The following is a 16660-nucleotide window of genomic DNA, read 5'->3' as shown; positions in this document are numbered from 1 at the left end:
CTGGCTGCCTGGCACAGTCCGCCCCCGAGACATCGCTGTGAAACATCGCTGTGAAACATCGCTGTGAATACAGTGGTAGCGTTCCTGTGCGGAACCACTAACCGGTGCCCGCACGTTGCCGTCATGGATTCTGACGCCATGGTCCGTACTGCACCTGAGGCCCTTCGTGTGCGGTGTGCGAACACTCAACCTGTGCTGGTCTTGACTAGAACTCTTGAGACGTGCCTGAGGTGGTCGAGCTTGGGTTCCCACGTCCCGATGAGCAGCGGTTCTCGGAAGTAGACGATAACGTGGTCGAGCATGGGTTTCCGCAGGATGAGCAGTGGCTCACCAGTGACGAAGTGCAGGAACATGTGGTTAAGCATGGTCTCCCACATGCTGTCAAACATGGGTCCCCGCGGTTGATCGAGCGGGAGCTCCCTGATGAAGTTGACGCGGTCGTCTCCAGAGAAGCGCGTCCAAACGCCGATGTCGTGTCACGGCGCCGCCATTCAGCGGCCATGATAGAGCGTGGGCTCTTACCGGCAGCCTCGGAAGACACTCGACGTCGCGGCCGTCGCGAACCACGCCGCCCAAGCGCGCCATCGGCATTCTCGATCGAGACTGAGTCTGAGGTGATCTCAGTCCTGGTGGAGGGTGACGGGGAGACGCCTCCGCGCATACGCAACATCGAGGTCGCACGTCCACCGCGCGACGTCGCCGAGAATCACTCGGTTGTCTGGTCTCTCGTAGAAACACTTCCTCCGTGACTTGAAGAAGGGCGAGAACGAGCAAGTGTGCATGATCGTCGCCGAGGACACCGAGCCGATCGCGGTCGTCGGCACCAGCGTCGGACCCAACTTCCGACGCGAGGACGCGCCCAAATGGAGCTGAGCCGAAGGGTGCTCGCCAGGCACGCTACGCAGCTCAGTCGTTGCCGGCGCTTGAAGCGGCCGGCTACCCAGTCGTTCCGCTTGTGTGTGAGTTCATGGAGGCGATACCTTCCCGGACAAGGTCCCAGCTACTGTTCTACCCGACCGCGGAGTTCGGCAAGCGATCGACCTCGCACCTATTATAAGTACTGTGTAACGCGGCAGTGGCCGCTTCCTCGCGACCTACTCGAAGCCATTGACGCCTTCTTTGAGAGTCGTTGGCAAGCCGGCCACGTTCGAGAGAGCCTGTTCCCACACTCCAGCCCGACATTCTGCGTGATGACTATCGATCAGACGTTCATATCAGTAATGCGTGTACTGGCCACAGAAGTTACCGCCGAGAGACGGACGAAAGCAACCAGCGGATCAGCCACGCCTTCAACGAGCGCAACGACGCCACTATTTCGGTGTAGATGCCGATCCCCAGGAAGGACATGGTGCTGGACACCATATCTAGCAACACCGCCATCCATCTGACGGATGGCTTCTATCAAATCTTGATGCTCAAACCGACGTGCCGTTGACTGCGGTCAGCACACCTAGCAGGATGATGCGGGAATGGATTGTGATGCCACAGGGGATCAAAAACACCCCCGACAACTTCAACCGCATGGTGTCCAACTTGCTTCGGCCGTACGGAGACTTCACTTCCAGATACCTCGACGGCATCTTCATTCACAGTTGTGCCGAGGGCGACATGTTGGACGTCGAGGTACATCTCTAACACCTGCGGAAGGTGTTCGAGGTGATACGAGAGAACAAGCCGTACGCCAATCTGAAGTAGTGTATCTTCTGCGCTCTCGAGACTCCTGTGCTCGGGGGATACGTCAGCAAGAAAGGTGTCCGTGCTTACTCCGAGACGATCGAGGCCATCTGCGCGCGACCCACTCGTCACGACCATAAGCAGTCGCGGCTGTGGATGCGTCTCGCGACATATCTTCACCACTAATCGAACAACTTTCCGTCAACCATCCGTCAAGGCCGACGCCACGTGGTCATGGCGCCCCGAGCACTAAGATGGCTTCGATGGGGTGCATACGAGCTTGTCCACCGCGCCTGTCCTGGTGCTGCCCTACCCCTCATGTCTTTCCGCGTGGTGTGAGACGCAAGCGACTGAGGGACGCGAACGATTCGTGAGTTACCAGTCACGCCAGCTGAAGGCGACGGAGCGAAACTACCCCGTACACGACAAGGAGCTGCTAGTCATGCGCTACGCACTCACCAAGTTCGATGTCGCTGCTGTCGAGGTTGCAGCGACCGGCCCGCTTCGTGACCTGGCAACGACCGCGTACGAGTCAGACGCGACGTCGGCGGAGATGACCAAGTACCTGAGAGATCCATCGGCAGCAGCGCGGTACCGCTTATACCCACGTAGTTGCGCCCGCGTCGACCGCTACGGACGAAACGGAGGCCTGGTGACCTACTGCATTTCCACACAGACGCGCCATGAATCGAGTTCGGCTGATCCACGAGTTCCAAGATACGCCCACCGGCGGCCACCTCGGACGCGAAAAGACATTCGCGTCATTGTCTACTGGCCGCATATATACATGTGAGCACGGTAGTGGGTATGCTCCAGTGAAGCGTGTGAAGCCGTCTCCATCGAAGCAGGCTCAGCTTCGACCTCTGCCGATGGCAACGGAACCGTGGTTTTCGGTGGGCATGGACTTCGTCTTCGGGTTACCTCGCAATCCGCAAGGCCGCACTGGTGTTCTCTTCTTCGTCGATCGTCTCAGCAAGATGGTGCATCTTGCTGCGTCACCGCTAAACCGTCCGCGACGATGTTCTTCGATATCGTCTACCGACATCACGTCTTCCGACTTCGATTGTGTCGGATTGAGATCCCCGCTTCACCGCCGCGTTCTGGACGGAGTTGTTCAAGTTGGTGGGGACGCGGTCGGCTATGTCCACCGCGTCACATTCAGAGACGGAAGGCCAGACAGAACGCGCGAACCGGGTCGTTGAGTACGTGCTAAGGAGCTTCGCCACGCCATTCAAGTCATGAATTTCCTTCCTGTCCATGGTCGAGTTCGCCACCAACAATGTAGAACACGAGTCGACGGGCTCACCCCGTTCTCCTCAACTTCGAGCAATATCATGGTGTTCCAGCGCTCCTTGGTGTGAAGCGCTTGATAGATAGGGTTAGCTGACAAAGGCACTGCCGTTTCCGACAGCACTGATCGTAAAAGCGCTCACAACGTACAAGTTAACGGAACGTGGATCTCAAGTTACAACGAAAGGGACGCGGACGCGTGCTGCCACAGGGGGGGGGGGGGGGGGGGGGGAGAGGGAACCGCAGATACCAACCGACGCCCCTGCAAGAGGATCACGTGCGCGGGTTGCTACGAGGGCGACACCTTCGATACCGCAGCCTGGACGGATCGGATGCTGATCGATCCGAGTCAGCGTCGTCGTGCATTTGAGTATCAAGACCCGCCGGCCGCGGTGGAAGCCGCCGCGCCACTTCCTGCAAAATTCGACCCCAATCCGGAGCCGCTGCCGCGTGACGCAGCGGCTACCAACGAGTTCCTGCAGCGGCCGGTGGTTCGCTATATCCACGATGCGATCGTGACTGCGATCGATCGCCAAAAGGAGAATGCAGATCGTCGCGGCCGTAAGAATATGGAGAAATTTGCCGTGGACGATCACGCGTTACTGTCCATGACCGGCATTCAACCACGTTGATGATAAACTTCGACGCGAACAGGCTCACGCCCCGATTTATTGGACCAGTCACGATGTTGGAGGTATTATGTGATGCCTACATGGATACATCCTACTTTTTATATTGGTCGGATGTGGCCTGCTGATGCATCCGGTGACGCAGCTCCTGGTTATCGCGCTCCACATGGTCCAGTCAACTCGCGATCAAGACGTCCATTTGAACATGATGGTCCGGCCCCGCTTGTGCATAGCGCGGGCAACGTTCCTCACATCATGGAGATGATCCTTCGACACGACGATGACCGCGCTGCTCCTCAACCTGGTCATCAGGGTCGCGGCGCCGCGACGGAGCGGTTCCTGCGCATCCCCAGTACCTTTTGCGTTGATTGGGGCCGATCGCCAGATAGTTGGGAGCCACCCGCGGTTCTCCTTGCCGTCGTGCCGGAAAAGTGGGGTTTCAGAATTATAATTTTCAGGATTGACATGTGTTTTGGCTGTAATGACATCTTGTGATATGCCAAAATATAGCCGTATAATGAACGGTCATATGAGCCAAAAAAATATATTTTTCGCTCTGTGAGAAACATATTAGATACTTACTTCTAACGTTACGATGCAGATCCCAGCCGTCCTACTAACTTCAGGGAATCTATAAATAAAAGTGTAAAAGAGGACGCTGTTGTAACGGGCCATGTTTGTGCGTCACTAGCTTACACGTAGCGTGAGGAAGATTAGGTTCAGACTCGGAATTAAGAAGACCAAGTAGTCAGGCTTGGTGAAAATCAACTTTTAGAGCCAGGGTGGCTGCCCCTGGCCTCTTGCGAACCACTCAAATACAGGTCAGCACCTAATTGGGTGAAATGGGGGCTGGCTCCCTTATTTCAACCAATCAGGTGATGCCGTATCAGCCGTGTGCTGACTCACCTACTTATGTAAATTCAACCTACCTACATATGTAACTGGGGCCCATCACATCACCCCCTCTTAAAGTTGCGCTTCCGCAACATAAGCACAAACACACACTTTCGAAAAGACACCCGGAGAACACCGGAGAAGCCTGACGCGGCGGCGGAACGGCGATCGATCTACCGTGCGATATAAGAGGATGGAGACGCAGCAACCTAGCACACACCAAGCCACCTCATCGGCACACACGCCAATGCCAAGCACGGAGCCTGAAGAAGCGTCGGGGTCGCGCAGGATCCAGTGGAGGACGAGCTGGCGCCGTGGAACTTGTTTTACTTGTCGGGCGCTGAACGCCCCGACACACTGGACACCATGAAGGATCACTTCCGCGCGACGCGACGCAAGAACATCGAGGGATTCGCGCACGAGGCTCCTTAGTTCTCGTGGTGTGCGTTCATCCGGCGCTGGAACAAGATGACCCGCGAAGGCCAGGGCTTCGCGACTTGGTTCGCGTATTGCGTGAAGATGCTTCAGGATCATTCAATCGGTGAGCTTCGGCAGCACGACTGCGAAGACGCGTGGGGTCAGGATCGGATGTGTTTCGTCAGTGTGTCGGAAGGGTGTGCGTCATGTGGGACGTTTCGACCAACACTAGTCCAATGGGAGGCGCAGCTCGACGAGCGACCGATCGGTGTTGAGTTGGCGGGATGGATCGGCAAGTACAAGCGGGCGCCCTTCGACGTCGCTCGAGCAGCTAATCGAGTCCGCGGTCAGGGGAGCCGTTCGCACTAGAGCCGCTCTCCGCGTTCGCGTTCTCTTTCGTCGGGTCGCTGGCGTTCTCGTTCGCTCGGGTCTCGCCTCGCCATCGCTCGCAGACTCGAGCGCTTTCTCGTACTCGCGAACAATATCTGGAACGTCACGGAGAAGGTTGGCGCGATCCTTCCACGTATCCTCTTCAGTAGGAAAACCGAGCCAGCGTACCCGGTACTTACGCGCAGTCGGGGCTGCGTGATCACCGGAGCCACGGTCTTGTGTGCGGCCTCGTGTGGCAGGGGGATCTTCGGGCGCCACAATATGGTCGACAATCCAGCGGAGTTCGCCCGCCGAATCAACAATCGGCGGTGGTCCCTCACGGCGGTACTGCGCCCGGTTGGCCGGGCGTGGACGAAGTTGGTTATGCGGTGAATCGATCGTGGGACGCTCAGGCAGATGTCGAGCAAGAGGTGGATCGCGCCTGGCGCGCGTACGCGTGGCGACTAAGCTTCGTCAGTCCAATCGCGAGTTGCTGACGCGTCAGCGGGACTCGGAGAGTTGCGTCTTCGGGTCGGCTCAGTCTGGGGCACGTCCACGCGAGCGGGCGCCTCGTTCAGATGGTTCGTTGGCTCGTGAGTCACGTCGGGCTGGGCGCCCGACACACGTTCCGCCAGGGGTTCCTGGTGAATCGAACCCGAGATCTCGGCCAGCCGGTAACCTTTGAGGCGCCCGACGTAGAGCGTTGGGTGGAGGCCCAACGAGGACGGGATGTCCAGCGTGTATGCATCACCAATGGACTTCAAATATCGTGAAGGGGCCGATGAAGCGTGGTGCAAGTTTGTTTGCGCCGAGGTTTGTCATGGCGGAGGATCGGATACCTTCAGCAGACAGTAACACACGATCGCCCGTGTGGAATTAATCTGTGTTTTTTTTCATATTTGTTCGTGTTCGCTTTCTGCTTGGCCACTGCCGCTTGCAGCGCATCTCACACAAACCGTGTGATAGCTTGCCGTTGTAGCACCAATTCCGAAACCGCTGTGTGATCAGTGGAGTACGCCGAAGGCATCGGCGCATAGTTGGCTATTGCGTAGTCCGATGGATGCGCTGCCGAATGGCCAGCGGGGTCAATCAAAGTACGTTCCGTCCAGTCAGTGAGTGGAGTCGCCGCGTTGCTCGGTGCGGTGAGGTCTTTCTTCACTTGGGCGCGCGTCACGCCATTAGCGCTCAATGCACTCGAAGACGAGTGTCGCGTCACCAGCGTCGCGGCCGGTGTCTGCCCCGCCGGCGTCTCTGTCGGCGGTAAGTCCACAGCAGCAGCTCCTTCCCCACCAAAAGTGGAGGTACGTGATCCCATGGGGAGACCCACCGCAAGCATAGCGGGGACGCGCGGGTGCAGCGCGGAGTTAATGAAGAATGGAGTCAGACCCGTCGACGAGTGATCAGCGTTGTTCAAGGCGAACTCGGCCAACGGCAAGAATGCACTCCAGCTCGGGAATGATGTCGAGTAGCCCCGGAGCACGTCTTCAACGTCGCGGTTGACACGCTCAGTCTGATCATCCGTCTTCGGATGTGCTGCGGTCGACATCTTCAGGTTTGTGCCACGCCATTCGAAGAGCTTGGACCAGAACGTGGTGGCGAAGCGGGGGTCTCGATCGGAGACGATCGATTCCGGCTATCCATGGTGTCTAAACTCCGCATCCAGGAAGATCACCGCGGTTTCTTTCACGGTGATGGTGTCGGACACTGGTGTGAGGTGGACCATCTTACTGAACCGGTCCACGAGCCCCTGCTCATCGGGAGGTAGCCCGAAGACAAAACCCATCGACACCGAGCGCCACACCTCGGTGGGGATTGGGAGTGGGCGCAGTGGGGCCTGTGAGGACGGCGACGGCTTCACTCGCTGGCAGATTTCACAAGTGCGCACCAACTTGCGTACCCACTTGTACAAGTGTGGCCAGTAGAAATCTCGCGCCACCGCCGCGAAAGTCTTTTCGCGTCCCAAGTGACCTCCGACAGGAGCATCATGATACTCGTGGATGATCTGCGCACGAAGGTCTCCGTCGTTCGGCACCACGATTCTCGGGGCATCGAAGTGGTCGATGGCGTACATCAGTAGAGAGCCATCGAGACTATAACGCTCGATGTGACTGCGAATAGAGCGCGGTAGAGCCTTCAGTGTCGCGTCCCTGGGCGAGCGAAGGTGTGACACGATGGCAGCTTACTTTGCGTCGTGTTCATACGCGGTAGTGATCTCCTCTCGCAACGACATCGCAGGGGTGACGCTCATCAGGTACAAGTTTGACGCCACACATGTCGAACACGAGTACTCGTCCTCATCGTCAGGTGTCTGACGCCCAAGTCGCTCGCGTGGATAGTAGCCCGGACGCCGAGACAACGCGTCGGCGAGGATGTTGTTCTTGCCGGGCATGTAGTGTACCACGAAGTTACACTCAGAGAAGAATGACAGCCAACGAGCCATCCGCTGAGATAGATAGATGAGGCGATTTCATCGCTGTCCGCAGCGATGCGTGGCCGGTGTAAACCGCAACTGTCTGTTCCCCGAGCAGGTAAACCCTGAACTTGACCAGTGCGTAGCTCATGGCGAGGAGCTCCTTGTCGTGCACTGGATAATCCATCTCCGCCGGCTTCAACTGGCGAGATTGGTAGCTAACCACTCACTCTCGGACCTCCTCGTCGAACTGCATCAGGGCACACCCGATGGCGAAGTTGCTTGCGTCGCAGACGACGAGGAATGGTTTCGACTCGTCCGCTAACATCAAGACGGGCGTGGACGACAAGTTCTTCTTCACCGAGTCGAAGAAGACCTGGTGTTCCTGTCGTCACGATCCCATAGGTCTTTCTTCAGTAGTGACGACAATGGCTGGATCAGCTTGGCATAGTCATTCGTGTACTTGTGCAAGCAGTTTATCATGCTCAGCCACTGACGCAGCTCGGTGGGATTCGCGGGAGTCGGCCACGAACATCCTTCTCGGGGTCAGCACGGACTCCATCCTTGCTCACATAGCAGCCTAACACCGGGATCTCCGGTGCGCAAAACACACATTTCTTCAAGTTTGCGTACAGCTGGTTGCCTCGCATCCCCTGGAAGACTTGTCGAAGGTGTCTCAGGTGGACTTCCACGGCGCTGAGCTTGCCCTCAGCGCGACTGTGTACAAAGATATCATCGAAGTAACTCGGTGCGACGTCGCGAAGTGTACGCAACACGTGAGAGACCATGCGATTAAATGTTGCCGGCGCCTTCTTCAATCCTTGGCGCATTACTAACCACACCCAGAGCATGCCGCCCGGCGTGCTCACTGCGGTGAGCGGGATATCGCACCCTCCCATCAGGATCTGGTAGAACCCATCGGTTAGGTCGATGGCACTGTAGATCGCGCTACCCGCCATGGCGTCCAGCTCCATGTCCTTCCGTGGGGTGGTTTCTGCGCGGGAATGGTGACATCGTTCAACGTGTTGAACGCGTGGACAATGCGCCACCCGTTCGTGGCCTTCTTCACGCAGAAGGTTGGACTCGAGTGCGGCGATATGCTCTCGCGCACATCCTGCCTTGCGGCGACTCTCGAAGAACTCGTCGATGGCTTTCACCTGATCCCGCGGAAGCGGCCACTGCCGAGTGACACAACACTTCGTTCCAGGCGCGAGGTCGATCTCATGATGTCCTACGCGATCCGGCGGAAGCTCGGCGGGGATCTTGTCGGGAAAAATGTCAGCGAACTCGCGGGCCGTCTCGTACACCGGGTTGCCCGACTCTCGCAGAGCGCCCCAGGATTGCGCCGCAAAGCGCTCCTCGCGCACCGACTTTGGTTCGGCATTCTTGGGTCGGGACAACTCACCACCATGGACTTCGACGGTGTTGAACGCTCCGCCGAACTCGAGTCGGTGATTAGCCACACCTGCTCGATCTCGCCGGCCTTCAGGGATCGCATGAAGTTCTTCCAGGACAGCCCTGGGAGGCGAGTGATGGACTTCGCTTCGCGAGGCGGACTCGCGACTTCTATAACGCGCGATCGGTGTGGAACTACCTCGACGTATTCAAGGACAGACACCGACTCTGTCGGTGGAGTGGCTGTCGCCAGAGGCTCCGGATGAGGCTTCAATCAACGCTTCGACTTCTTCCTCTTGTGCATCGAGCGGGTGATCGAGGAGGACGCGTCAGTTTCGCTACCCGACGAATCATCTTCCTCTAGGTGTGGGAGGCCATGCTCCTCCACACCGGAGGCACGTAGTTGCACCACGTGCTCATTTGCGCCATCGGGTTGCGGGAGTAACACGCGTCCAGCCACTCGCTCAGTTTGGGACGGGAGCCCACGCTCGACCGTCGACTCATTGTGCGACGGGAACCCCTGCTCGACCGTCGTCGCGTTGTACGACGGGAACCCATGCTCCACCGCCGACTTGTAACTCGGCGGGAACCCATGCTCGACCGCCTTCTCCATCTTGCGGGAACTCACGCTCTACCGCTGCATTGTTCAAGCGGGAACTCATGGTCGATCGCCGTGTTCTTGATTTTCTTGGGCAGTGAGAGCGCCCCTCGCTCGACCACCCCGTCTTCGTCCTCGCGTTGACGCGAGGGAACGCTGTCATCCACATCTAACAACACAGCACAAGCCATGCATAGAGGGCCATCGCTCGCTCTGTGCACGACTCGCGTCGTGGTGTTCTTGTCTACAACGGTGACTTGAGGCCAGTCTCTTGGAGCTACCAAGAGGTGCGTAAACACTTCACGAATGTCGAAGCCGCGTCGACGCTTGCCTGACCGAGCCAGCCAGACATTGACTGGCTGATACCGTGTAAGCCTAGGATACTTAGGATGCAGTCGAACATATAATTCATCTCGATCACGAGAAAGTCATCACTGCTGCGGAAGCCATCAAACGTATACGGCAGTGAGACCTCGCGCCGCGCAACCCGATGGGCCTTGCCACTCGCAAGCTTGACTTCCACCTCGACCGGTCCGGTCCGGACTCGAAATCTCTCAGGGAGCACCGACAGACACGACGCGCGAAAGAAGTTATTGGTCGCTCTTGAGTCCAGGAACGCGTGTAGTGGGCGCCGGGCACTGGCGACATGATGCCTGGCAATGATCAGTCTCGAGTCGCCATTCGTAGTGGTGCCATTGAAACGTGCGTACAGCATGGGAGGGTTAGAAGGTCCGGTTGTCACCGGAGGACCTGGGCCTTCGTTCCAGCCAGTAGGGCGCCCCGCACCCACTAGCCCCGTCCGTTTTTTGATTGAGTGACCGGGGTAGCGTCGGCATCGACGTGCGCGAGAACAGGCGCTGGCGCGGGGCATTCCGCCACGCGGTGACAAATCTTCTGGTAGCGGAGGCAAGTCAGGGGACGAGAGTTCCGTCCACTGCCCCCACTATGAGATGGGCGCCGTCGATTACCCGACGCTTGAATGGCGTCGATCTCCATTGGATCGGGCGCTGAAACCCGAGAAGCGTCCGACATGGCTCGGGCTTATGACGCCGCCACCACGTAGTCCTCGCAGAGCGCAAGAGCAATTGCTTCCTCCAGGGAGGAGGGTTCAGCGCGGGTTAGACAGTACCGCATCATGCCCTCACGCATCCCGAACACGAAGTCGTGCACCTGCGACGCCGTGTCGATAAGATGGTGATGATGCACGAGGCAGTTGACACCCGCCGATTCACGTCGGCGAGCTCGCGTTCCATGAACTCTTGGGCGGCTTGGCATCACTGACCTCAGCAGCGATGTGACGACAGCCTCTCCTGACACCGCTACGAGGCGGTGGAGAGTTTCCCACTCAATGCGTGTGAGGTGTGGGGATCATGCTCCAGGGTCACCCCCGAAGGTCCAGACGTCAGGACTTGGCTTATCTTGGTCTTGGTCGTTGGAAGGGCTACTAAGTGCTACCAGGTGTGTGCCCGTCACTAACTCACACGTAGCGTGAGGAAGATTAGGTTCAGAGTCGGCATTAAGAAGACCAAGTAGTCAGTCTTGGTGAAAATCTACTCTGTTTTATTTTAGAGCCAGGGTGGCTGCCCCTGGTCTCTTGCGAACCACTCAAATACAGGTCAGCACCTAATTGGGTGAAATTGGTCTGGTTCCCCCTATTTCAACCAATCAGGCAATGCCGTATCAGCACACGGCTAGCCGTGTGCTGACTCACCTCCTTATGTAAATTCAACCTACCTACATATGTAACTGGGGCCCGTTACAGCTGTAATGCCATGTGACCTACGAAATCAAGTGAATAGAGTAATCTTAGGCACACCAAGGATCGATTAACAGCCGTCTTAACAAAAACTTGGAACCCGTGTGATGAACACAGGATGCGATCTGAGATCTGATGTGCCTGAACATTTAGTGGGAGTGTTTGATATCGTTATGATTGACGATGTGATGCCCGCTAATTGGGCCTAAATAGATTATTAATTTAACCAATACGAAAGTACAGTTCATCTACTTGTGCGCTCTACACAACTTGCAGAGGGATGTAAGAGGGGGAGAAGAACGCGTGGCGCCGCCACTTCAACCCCCCCCCCCCCCTGACTTCGAAACTGACGGCCTATATACTACACCGACACTGTGTCACGCAGTATCTTTTATAGATTAATTTTCCTGTCAATTCCTGTAGGTAGCAGGCAGTTTAAACGATCTGTTTTCCTTCTTATTTTTGTTGAGGGGGGAGGGGGGGCTAAATCGCTACGTAAAAAAATTGCCAGATTTTTCTCGCTAGAAAAACAGCCAATCAAGTTTCAGTTTTGTTTTCTACAAATCTCTCATGTATGTATATTATTATTCAACGAGAGACCGTAGTGTGTAGCATAGCACAGTACTTCAACCAATCTAAAAGCAAGATTTTAGCATGAAAAAATCTAACTGTGATTTTTTTCCCGGACCGGTTAAGTATTCAGTACATGCAATGTTAAAACGCCAGCTTTCAGTATGCGATTTATTAAATTGACATGTTTATTGTGAAGTATATCAACACTATTGGGATACCTAAAAACATCCTACAAGTTTTTGTTACACGCAATTTTACATCGGTATAATGTCAAACCCTTTATTATTTACCAGGTTTCAACGCTTGGGTTCATCGAGTCGTGAAAAATGCGCTGTGGTGCACTATTTGATATCACAATAACTGGCATTTACAAATTCCACACCACTTCAAACGTTTTACGTACATGTAAACTGATAAAAAGTAATTGGGTGCGCCTAAAATTGTTTGCGTCCGTGCCTTGAGGCTAGACCACACGTGTATCCACCTCATAATGCCGGTCAACCCACTAGGAATACAGCACGCCAAGGCGAAGGACCAACGAGGTAGTTGAGCCGAAACAGAGGTGACGTAGTAGGCGTACGCGTACGTGCTACCAGACGAGAGAACCCGCATCGCGAGCTCCATGTAGACGAAACCGTTCATGTAGCAGACCATGCCGTCGATGGGCCCGCTCACCACACTGCGTTATCTGTAACGGGGTTACACGTACAAGTGGCTGCAAGCCACTTGTGAATTTAACAGATAGGTTATCTGTTAAACGTTTTGGATACTTCCTCACATTGGTGTAAGACACACCGATGGATACATTGAAGTGGACCACCACAGTGAGTGGTCCACACACACCCAAAAGATCCTATTGGTAGAAAGCAGCATCTTTCTACCAATCAGAGACATGCATATTAGCGGGGCTCTGACAGCCAGCCGCTGCCAACCCTTTCATAGATGATAAACAGTTTTTAGCAGATTTTAGAGGAAGATCAATTTACAAACAATACAGTTCTCATTTTACCTAATCTAAGTCACTTGGAATCCTTTTGTTACTTAACTTATATTTGTGTATTCAAATATAATTAACCTAAGTAATTACTAAGTACTTACGCTTCCTCATACACGTTGCGCAACGTGTAAGCTAAAGTAGTGAGTCAAGTTAGACCCACTACACCTGGAAGCACTTTGTAGTCCGTCCAACGACCGACTGCTTGACGTTCGTACGCGGCGTACGAACGCGGAGCCGATAACCACATGAGCACGGAGGTGCCCATGGAGAGCTCCAACACGCCTGCAACGCATGTTGCACGCGCTGACTGCCCCCACCTGTCTGACCCAGAGTGGGAGGCCCTCCAACGACTGTCAACAGTCATTGGAGAAGCGGCGATAGCTACAATGCTGCGTACGCTATCGCCGACGGAGCAACATGGTGTTGCTCTGGGCTTCATCATGAAGGAGCAGCGTGATGCTGCTTCTCAGTGACGGCGTCGTCAGGGACGACACCGCGTGCTCAACCATTAAAGTTGAGCGTAAGCAATATGTGGGAAGAGAGGGCGAGCCTCTCCTCCGATGGCTTGTCGAACTCGACACAGCCATAGCGGCTCGACGCATCGTCGACCCGCTGTCGAAGGTCGCGTTCGCCATGTCCTGCCTTGGCGGACGCGCAAGGAGTTGGGCGTATGGACGCCGACTCTCCGATCCTACGTGCTTCAGCACGTACGAAGTGTTAAAGAGGAGCTCAAACAAGCGTTTGAGCCCCCGCAAACGAGTTCCGGTCGAGGGCGGAGTTCCTCGACCTTCAGCAGGGTAAGCATGACGTCCATGCTTACGCGCAGCGCGCACGATATTTGGTATCAAATATCGTGACTAACCCGATTGACGAGGCGACCAAGGTCGTCACGTTCATGAAGGGGCTTAGAGATGGGCCTGTGAAGACCTATCTCTTCCGAGAGTACCCGAGTACTCTCGAAGCTGCTATCACTCTTGCCATGCAAGAAGGGTTTAGCCTGCGGCAGGCTAAACTCCATGTAAACGTACCGAGGCCGCAACCGCGCCCGGTAGCGAGGACGGGAGGTCCGGAGCCAATGGACCTCTCGAGCGCAACAACTGCTGGTTACCAGCAGCAGGGAGGTAACGTGCGATGCTTCCGTTGCGGAAGGATCGGTCACTTTGCACGGGAGTGCACAGCTCCCATGCCCCTGGAGGTGGCCGTCGTGGCGATGCTAGGCATCGCCGCGGACCAACAAAAACGCGAACATCCAGTAGGCGCGGGGCGCCCTACTGGTAATGCAGTCGCGCGTGCCGACATCGGGCACGCGACACTGAGACTGCAGCCCCAGTGAGACCAGCTCTCACTGCAAGAAACAAGATGACAGGCCAAACCTAGTCATCTTGAGGTTTACTCGAAGAGAGCGAGTGACTCTCTTCGAGCATTGTGAACTCAGGCGCGTCGAACAACTTTGTTCGACTACGAAGCCTGTCAAGACTTGACTTCGAGGAGGTAGATACACCTCGAAGTCTTCTGAGGTACGACTGGCAACAGGTGCCATCGTGAAGACCGAGAAGCGCGTCGTGAACGTGCGCTTCTCGTACAAACAACGAGTGTTTGTCGAACACTTTATCGTCCTGGACCTGGACGATAAATTCGACGTAGTAATGGGCATGCCGTGGCTTGCACGGCATGATCCGGTAATAGACTGGAAGAAGCGCACGCTCGTGCGCTTCGGACGCGATAGCGGAACAGAGAGCGATGGCCCTGTTACCGCAGCGCGCGCACCAGCAGGTGCGCGCGGCTCACCAGTCGAGACAGCGCTTTATGCTGCTGTCCCGGAGTGCCCAGGAAGTGCGCGAGGGCGCGCACAAGTGAGACCCACGTCGGCAATGCTGCCGACGTCGGAAGAAAAAAGATGTGTTGGTTCCGGGAACCAACACCCACGTTCAAGCGTGTAAGGGACAGTCCCTGACCCGAAGCGGTCAGGTCGACAACGACGCGTCGGCTCCGGGAGCCGACGCACCCTCGGTCATGAGGGGCTCCGCCAATGATTGGCGTCGAGGTGACGAAGGCGTGTCAACTCCGGGAGTTGACGCTGCAAACAGTGCGGACGGTTGCAAACGTACCGCACTGACGCAATTACATGCTGTCGTGCAGCCGGGCTGCACGACGAAGCGCTCATGCGATCAAGCCGGGCTTGATATCGCGCGCCCGCAGACAGGGTCTGCCGGCGAAGGACACATTACCGTGCAGCCGGGCTGCACGAAGGAAAATGCGGTCAAGCCGGGCTTGATACCGCGCGCCCGCGGACAGGGTCCGCCGGCGAACGACTGTCCACGGCCGGGCCTGGACAAGAAGAACAACTGTGCGGAGCCGGGCTCCGCACAACAAGAAGACGGCGCAAGCGGAAAACGCTGCGCAAGTCTCGGTCCGGGACCGAGACGCAACAAGAGCAGTCTGCTGGGCAGACTGCGGCGGTGACGCCGAATGTCAAGACGCTAAGCGTCTTGACGCGCACCGATACTGGATTCCAGTATCGTGACATGGAACTCGCTAGTCCTCCGACGACGGCGTCGGAGTTGACTTCGCTTCCAGCCATGAGCTGGAAGCGCTTCACGCGCGACTTGCACGATGGACGCATCGAACAAGTCTGCGTTCTTTCGGACAGCGAAAGAACGACGAGCGAGAGCGAAGAGCTGAGGCAGCTCTTCATGGGAAGTACCACTGAGAGTGAAGACACTCTCAGTGCGAAGACGAAGCGAGAGCGCTTCGAGGAATAAGGTTGGGACTCGCTGAAGTCGAGTCCCTATTACGAATTGTTGAGGGAGTACAAAGACGTACTCCCGGAAGACATTCCTGCGGAGCTTCCGCAGGATAAGGGCATTCAGCACGAGATTGATCTCGTGCCGGGCACGAAGTACTGTGTCACGCGGCAGTGGCCACTGCCGCGAGAGCAAGTGAAAGCGATCGACGACTTCTTTGAAAGTCGTCGTAAAGCAGGACAAGTGCGGGAATCAAAGTCCCCGCACAGTGCTCCGACGTTCTGTGTCAAGAAGCCACAGGGCGGATGGCGCATCGTTCATGCCTACAACAAGCTGAACGATGCGACGGTACCGGCGCAGACGCCGATACCACGAAAAGATGTTATCATCGATTCGATGGCCGGGAGCACCGTTTACAGTGCTCTCGACTTGCGAGATGGATTTTATCAAATCCTAATGCGTGAGAGCGATATCCCTCTCACGGCAGTGAGCACGCCAAGCGGCATGCTCTGGGAATGGCTAGTAATGCCACAGGGGCTTAAAATGCGACTTTCAACAGGTGCGTGACGCACTTGTTGTGCTCGGTGCGCGACTTCGCACCGAGCTACTTCGATGATGTATTCATCCACAGCCGGGCTGTGGACGGGAAGACTCGACGTAGAGATGCACAGGGTGCATCTCCGATACGCAGAGCTTATGCGAAAGCATAAGCTCTACGCGAACCTGAAGAAGTGTATCTTCGGGGCGAGCGAGATACCCGTCCTCGGGTGTCTCGTAGGGAAGAATGGTGTCCGCCCTGACCCAGAAAAGGTCAGAGTGATTAACGAATGGCCAACGCCTTCAAGTGTCAAGGAACTGAGGCAGTTCCTTGGCCACGTACTTGTGCAAGTACGTGGAGGACTATGCGGGCAAGA

The 16660-nt window shown here is 56.2% G+C and overlaps 1 protein-coding gene across 1 annotated transcript; it reads right to left on the bottom strand.

Moving 5' to 3' along the window:
- Window positions 1-9352: 9352 nt before the first annotated feature.
- IUM83_05529 (Retrovirus Polyprotein) lies at window positions 9353-9691 on the bottom strand (the record flags this gene model as incomplete). The annotated part of the gene is made up of 1 exon (XM_067929671.1): window positions 9353-9691. One exon carries the CDS (start codon window positions 9689-9691, stop codon window positions 9353-9355), a length of 339 nt encoding a protein of 112 aa, XP_067799551.1.
- Between the last annotated feature and the right edge of the window lie 6969 nt (window positions 9692-16660).

The sequence above is a fragment of the Phytophthora cinnamomi genome (genome assembly GCF_018691715.1).
Source record: "Phytophthora cinnamomi strain GKB4 chromosome Unknown Contig4, whole genome shotgun sequence".
Lineage (NCBI taxonomy): Eukaryota > Oomycota > Peronosporomycetes > Peronosporales > Peronosporaceae > Phytophthora > Phytophthora cinnamomi.
The sequence above is the reverse complement of the archived record's forward strand: the minus strand, read 5'-3'. Positions and strand labels throughout refer to the sequence as shown.